The sequence below is a fragment of the Anas acuta genome, chromosome 7 (genome assembly GCF_963932015.1).
Source record: "Anas acuta chromosome 7, bAnaAcu1.1, whole genome shotgun sequence".
Classification (NCBI taxonomy): domain Eukaryota; kingdom Metazoa; phylum Chordata; class Aves; order Anseriformes; family Anatidae; genus Anas; species Anas acuta.
The window spans coordinates 31279870-31287165 of record NC_088985.1 but is presented as its reverse complement, the minus strand read 5'-3'; the positions used below and the strand labels follow the sequence as shown (position 1 = coordinate 31287165).

Here is a 7296-nt window from a genome sequence, read left to right as displayed (position 1 = left end):
ATTTTTTCTCGTTTTTGTTTTTTTGTTTTTTATTGCACTACATGTTTGGGAAACAAGACAAAATGGACGTTAGATGCAGTTCAGAGACTGAAGCTAACCGGGTCTCGAAGAACGGACATAAAGAGGGCAAGGAAAGCAAAGGGTCTGAAGGAAATATTTCTACTTCTTTTTTGAAGGATCAGCAAGGGACTTTTTCTGCCTCTGCAGCTACGGAAGACTGTAATAAAAGTAAATCTAGTTCTGCTGACCCGGACTATTGCAGGAGGATCCTAGTTAGAGGTATGACTCGGAGGTATTTCGGGGAGGGGGGGGAGAGGAAGGTGAGCAGCGCTCACACCCGGCGGATTTATTTCTCCCGTGGGCTCGGCTTTGCCCTGTCCCTACTCTTGGACACCCGGGGGCCAGAAGCCCCCGAGCTGAGCCCGCTCCTGCCGGGGGCTCCCCGCAGCCCCCCGAGCGGAGCTGCCCCCGTGGAGTTGCCCCCGCCGCCCCCCGAGCCCCGCATGCCGGGAGCAGGACGGATTTTTAATCAACCATCAGCCTTCAAATGAACGGAGGGTGCTTTTTTAATTTTAATTTTATTTTTTTTTTAATTTTGTATAATTTAATTTCCTCGGCCCTCGTCTCCCTCGCGGTAAACGAACGAAATCGTTCTGCCGGGGAAAAAATAAAAATTAAAATTAAAATCGGGTTTATCAAGGTGCGTATGGGGGGAGGAGGGAGAGAACGGAGCGGTAACAAAATTAGCGAGAAGCAGGCCTTGTAAACAATAATTAATCCTTGCGCGACCGAGTGACCCAGAGAAGGGTCAGATTAAAATGATGTGCTCGTCTCTGGTTTAACACGTACCGGGGAGGCAAAACCACGGGAAAGAAGTTGGGAAAGCTTTAATGCAACGCGAACCTGGCCCTGGCTTGACAGTCGCCTTAATAAGATTTGTCCCGCTTTCTTTCGGTCTTCGGTGCTACCGGAAAAGTGAGGTTTCGGCGGGCTGTCGGGTGCCTCGTTTTGTGTTCTCTTTTTTTTTTTTTTTTTTTTTTTTTCTTCCTCCTGTTCGCCAAAAAAAACAAATCCCGGCAGCGGCGGCTGGAGGAGTCCCCGGGGTGGCGGTGGGCAGCCGGCCAGCCCGTGCCCGGGAGGTTCCCGCCTGCTTTGGCGCATGGGAAACTTTTAAAAAAATATTTAATTTTTTCTTAATAAAAAAAGACGATTTTATATTTTAAGGGGCAGCGGGAGGGGGCTTCCAGCAATTCCCTACCCGGAGCCCGGAGGGAACAAAGGGTAGCCCAGCCCTGCGGTCACAAAGCCCGGCCTGGAGCATCTCTCCCCGGCCTCCCAGAGGGGCCGGGGTGATGCCGCAGTGCCGTACTGTCAGCGCGATGTGCTCAAGCCAATTTTAAATGGGCTGAAGGGATTATTTCCAGAGCCCTGGGCCCCATCACCCCCTCCTCCCTTCTCTGGTGGGTTGTTTTTTTTTTTCCCCCTTCCTTGGGTGCAGTGGCCAGGTGCAATCTGGGGGTTCCCGCTCCATCCTCCCTCGGGTCTCGGTCTCGAAGGCGCTGCCGGTGGCTTTCTGCTTGCCTCGGGAAGGAGAAAAAGAAAAAGAAAAAAAAAAAAAAAAAAGAAAAAGAAAGAAAAAATAAAGAAAAAAGAAAAAAGAAAAAAGAAAAAAGGGGTTTCCTGGGTGTAAAACTGCCTGCGCCTTTCTTTGTCAGATGCCAAAGGTTCAATCCGAGAGATTATTCTGCCTAAGGGGCTTGATCTGGACCGTCCCAAGCGGACCCGCACCTCCTTCACGGCCGAGCAGCTCTACCGCCTGGAGATGGAGTTCCAGCGGTGCCAGTACGTCGTGGGGCGGGGAGCGCACCGAGCTCGCCCGGCAGCTCAACCTCTCCGAGACTCAGGTACCCCTCGGGACGGGACTCCCGGTTCCTTCCGTGGGGTTGAAAATGGGGCCCGGGCCGGCCCGGGCCTCTCCGAGGCCCTGCGCGCTTTTTGCGCGCCCCTGCGCAGGCCCCGGGAGCCGTGGCTCAGGGCTGGAGGGGCAGAGCCGCCCCCGGGAGCCCACCCACGCGTGTCCGGCCGTGGGGCCTCGTGGGGGGGAGCGATAAGAGTGGGGGGAGCCTCGGGGATGCGCCCGGGGTGCCCCGGGGGATGCGAAGGTGGCCGGGGACAGGCGTGTCCCCGCGGCTGCGTGGGGCCGTGGGGGCTCGGCCACGCCGCCAAACCCACCTGGGGATGCAGGGAAGAGAGGGGAGGCCGAGCCGTGAGCTCCTAAATTTGGGAGGGGGGGGAGGGGGGCTTCCCCTGCGGGCTGCTGGATTTAGGGACCTGTCCTCTGGTGGCTGCGTCCTGCTGGGTGCCACGGGTCGGGGCCGGGGGCTGCCGGGCTCCGAGCCCCGCAGGGCTGCCGAGGTGGGGCTCGCCCCGTCCCACCGCCCCCGGCCCGCCGGGAGACGCAGGAGCGGGGCAGAGCCACCAAAAGCCGGGCTTGTGCGAGCCGGTTTCTTCCTCCTGCAAAATATCACCCAACAAGAAATCCCCCTGACAAGCTAATTAGCTTTTTTTTTTTTTTTTTTATTTCCCCTGCCGGCTGGGAGTGACAAGTTCACTAGCTGGGGGGTTCTGGGAACCTCCATGCTGTTGGGTTTGGGTTGTTTTTTTTTTGAGGGGGACGGTTTTTTATTATTATTATTTTTATTATTTTTTTTTAAGGGGAGAGAAGGTTGAGCAGGTTCCTTTTTAAAGCCAAACACTGTGCAAAAGGGCCAGGAGGTGATGCTGCCCGGGGGTGCCCCGAGGGGCTGTTCTCAGCACCCTGAGCATAGCCAGGGGGTCCCTGTGGGGACTGCGGGGTGCACCGGGGGTCTGCCGGGGAGACGACCCCCGAGGACACCCGACGGGGGGGGGGGAGCGCAGGCGGGATGCGGGGTGTAGAGCCGCGGGTTTCCCCCTTTTCCCCTCTGACCCTGCCTTTTTCCCCCTCTCCCCATCCCGCAGGTAAAAGTGTGGTTCCAAAACCGGCGCACCAAGCAGAAAAAGGACCAGGGCAAAGACTCGGAGCTGCGCTCCGTCGTATCCGAGACCGCCGCCACCTGCAGCGTCCTGCGGCTGCTGGAGCAGGGCCGCCTGCTCTCCCCGCCGGGGCTCCCGGGCCTCCTGCCCCCCTGCGGCACCGGGCCGCTGGGCTCGGCTCTGCGGGGACCCGGCCTGGCCGCGGGCACCGGCAGCTCGGCGGCGGCGGCGGCGGCGGCGGCGGCGGCTCCCCCCGGGGGCTCCCCGCATCCTGCGGCCGGGGGCAGCGCGGCGGGGCCGCCCCCCCCGGGGGCGCTGCACGGAGCCGCCGCCGCCGCCGCGGGCCCGGGGCTGTTCGGGCTGCCGGTGCCGTCGCTGCTGGGCTCGGTGGCCGGCCGGTTGGCCTCGGCGCCCCTGGCCGTGGCCGGTTCCCTGGCGGGCAACTTGCAGGAACTGTCGGCCCGCTACCTGAGCTCGTCGGCCTTCGAGCCCTACTCCCGGACCAGCAATAAAGAGAGCGCGGAGAAAAAAGCGCTGGACTGACTCCGAGCGCCTCGGCCCGTATTTATATTTAGAGTATCTATTTGTGGCGATATTTATGGGACAGGCGGCGGCCCCCCTCCCGCCCATCCTTCCTCCCTCCCCTCTTTCCCTATCCTCCCTCGCCACCGCCTTCCAGCCCCGCGGCTCGGCTCGGCACGGCACAGCTTGGCACAGCTCGGTATGGCACGGCTCGGCACGGCTCGGTATGGCACGGCACGGCACGGCAAGGCACGGCTCGGCAAGGCACGGCTCGGCTCAGCTTGGCACGGCTCGGCACGGCTCGGCACGGTTCCCTCCGCGGGCCGGGGCGCAGAGAGGGGAGCCCCCCCCCCCCACCCACCCCGCCCGGCTCTCCCTGCCCCGCCGGGCCCGGGGTTCGTCTGTCGGCCCGGGGAAGGGGGGGTCAGTGTGTCTGTCCGTCTGTCTGTCTGTCCGTCTGTCTGTTCGGCTGCTCTGACACCGGGAGGAAAGGCAGAGCGGACTGGGCGAGCTTTGGTCGGGCTGTCTGGGATCGGCTCCGGCCAATGCCAAGCGAGGGAGCAGGATTTCGGGGAGAGGAAGATGGAGCTGCCAGGTGATGCCCGGTTATTTTTATTTTTTCATTTTCTTTTTTCTTTTTTTTTTCTTTTTTTTTTTTCTTTTTTTTTTTTCCCAGACTTCAGTGACTCTTAAGCACAAAGGTCGGGGGGCTCCACCTGGGGCCCCGTCCCATACACACTCGCTGCACTCCGCACCGACATCCTCGCTGCCTGCCCTTCGCACCAGTCAGGAAAATGTCCAGCAACTTTTTTTTTTCCTTTTTTCATGACAAACCTTGAATGTGGGAAGGGCCGGAACGGACTGCCTCGAAAATACACGCACGGAGCGGGGAGACAGAAACCAGTGGCTGTAGAGATTTGGGATCAAACTCTCTCCCTTCGAGAAATCTCAGCGTCCCTTTTTGTAGTCCCATGGGTCAGTCCTGCGGACCTGGTCTGCAAAAGCAAAGCTGCAGATAAATAGTGGAAGTGACGACTCGATTTGCTTCCACATTTGTTGCGATGGTAATTTTTTTTTTATTCTATTTGATTTTTGTTTTCCAAATAATTTCAATGCGCATCTAAATCAAAAAAATCGTTACCCTTTCTTCCTCCTAAAATAACCCTCTCGTATATCGCTCACACTTCAATTAAAACGAACGTACAACATAAGAAGTGTATCTTTTGTTGTTATTTTTGTACTTTAAAATACACCTATGTAACAATTATTTTTTTTCTTCTTCATGATCCTTACTGCTGTTTTCTCCACAGACATGTGTATTTCATCTTATAGTATTCCAGATCGGTTTCTTGTTCAATTTCAGTACTTGAATTTGCCAGAAAAGGGATGCTGTACTTAGCTAGTTACTCGGGAAAATTATTTCTTTGCTTTGGTTTTAAGTTTCTTTCATTTCTTTAAACTTTAACACATGGCGTTTACAAACTGTATAAATACGTGCCACCAAACTGTAACCAAAAAAAAAAAAATTACAAAAAGTGGAATGGTTGCTGTAGTATATAGAATTAATTATAGACCAGAACTGGACAGAAAGAGCTGGACAGAAAGAAAATAGTAATTTTATTGTAAATTATTTACGTCTGAAGTTTCTAGGCAACTAGTCGGAAAAATAATGAATGAATCGAGCGCTGAGCCCTTGCTACTAACTTTTGTTCTGAATGTTTTGGATATTTGGATGTTTTGTATTTATGTGGTGAGAGTGAAATATATTATATCTATATGACGACGGAATTAGGTGTATTTTCGTCTTATATTTGTAGCACCCAACTTACCTTCATCTAATACTTGCGCTACCAAGAAAAAAAAAATCCTATTCCTCCATAGCAACCCTAATTTTAAATTTTTGTTTAATTTTATTATTTTTTTATTATTGTTTAATTTTATTTTTTTGTAGGCGGTGGCTGTGAGATCCGTCTCACGGGGCGGGAGCTCTGCTCCTTGCCCTGAGCAGCCGGGGCGGTTCGGGGCACCCCGCTCACCCAAGCCCCAGCATCCCCGGCTCCCACCCAGTGCCTGGGGTGCCCCCAGCCCCATCTCCAGACCCCAACCCCTCTCGGGGAACCAAAGTGGGTGCCTGGCGGGGCAGGGGCTGGGCCTGGTGTGGACCGAGGTCCCTGCAGTGTGCGTGTGCCGGCGTGAGGAGATCCCCATGCATACGTGCACATCTCTGGGTGGGCAGGAAGGGGTTGTATGGGGTTTCTTCGCAGCCATTGCTCGCAGCCCGCTTGGCAGCCCAGCCCCAAGACCCCCGTGCAGGGCAGAGGGAATGGGGCAGAAACCATGATTTTCAGAGGCTCCCCACAGGCCCTGGCTCTTGCAGGGCCACTGCGAGACGTCAAACTGCAGCCACCCCACACCACCCCACACCACCCCGTACCACCCTGCAGCACCCTATACCATCAGCCCTGCCTGCTTCTGGGCTCTGCTGGGCTTTGCTGGGCACCCAGCCCACACTGGGCATGTACTGCTCAGGGGGAAGAGGGAATGGTGTGGTGGTGATGGTGATTTGGTTTTTATTTTTTTATTTTGTATTTTATTTTATATATTTTTTTGGTGTATTGAAATGATTTGTGGATGGAAAGGCAATGTGGGTGAAGGAGGGTTTCGCAGGTGGCGTTGGAAGAGGAGACAGAAACTGATGGTCAAGATTGAAAAAGTTTATGGGGTGGGGAGGGGAAGCAGTGTTAAAAAGAGCTGAGTGTGACAGCACGGACCTGCCCGGGGGAGACGATAGTTTTTGGTCTCTGCTTTGGCTGTGTGGGCTGCATTGCCCTGGGCAAAGAGAGGAGCCTTGGCTCAGGCTGCCCGTGCCCAGAAGGTGATCCCCAACCTTCCCGGGCACCTCTGCCCCATATGGGGCAGTCCCATACTATGAATTTACCTCGCCTCACAAGGACCCCTCTGCTGCTGAGACAGGGCCACTTTGTCACCCAAATCTGGGGTCACATCACATCACAGAGCAGCCTCGTGTGCCTCCACCCAAAAGGAGGATTTCTCTGCTATTTTATTTTTTTTTAGCTGGAGGCAGCGGGGTGTTTCATGTCCCCTCACACACGTACTGTGAGGCCCTTCTTCCTGGCCTGAGGTCCCTGGGCTGGAACCACGTTCACTGAAAGCCCTTTGCTCCTCACCTAAGGCAATTTAAGCCAGTGTCCAGCTAAATTGTCCACACAAACAGTAAAGCAGCAATTTTACTTATTTTACGGTTCCTCTGTATACACAAGAAGAATAAATATTTATATTATTACCACTATTATTAATTATTTCTAAATATTTCTGAATGAATACATGCCCCTAGGTGCAATGAAGACTTGTCTAAGCATTCAAGTAAAGGAACAGTTAAAGACATTTTTAAGAATTCAAGTAAAGGAATAGTTGAAGATATTTTTTTTCCCTTGTCTTTTTTTTTTTTTTTTTTTCTGTCTCCTTCAAGTCCCACCCATCCCAGCTCCCTCCTGGAGGCTGCCTTCGGCTGGAAACAGAGCAAAGGCCTCCCCACCCCAACAGGAGGGAAGCAATTTGAAGCTTCCTGCACCTCCCTGGGCTTCGTGGGTGCCCGAATACCCTCTGTGCAGCAGGAAAAACTGAAACACGTTGGTCTGATTTCTGTAAAACGAGGGTGGGAATGCCACCTGTGGCTGCTGTTGCACAGAACGAGTTAAAAACCACGCACACACACGTCCCCGCGTGCAGGACGTCTGC

The 7296-nt window shown here is 54.5% G+C and overlaps 1 protein-coding gene across 1 annotated transcript; it reads left to right on the top strand.

The window, feature by feature from the left end:
* Positions 1–41: 41 nt before the first annotated feature.
* Positions 42–5286, top strand: VAX1 (ventral anterior homeobox 1). The gene is given in 5 exon segments (XM_068688655.1): positions 42–279; positions 1716–1858; positions 1860–1904; positions 3001–4132; positions 4387–5286. Coding segments are annotated over 4 exon segments (984 nt in total). The 3' UTR covers positions 3559–4132; positions 4387–5286.
* The last annotated feature ends 2010 nt before the right edge of the window (positions 5287–7296 follow it).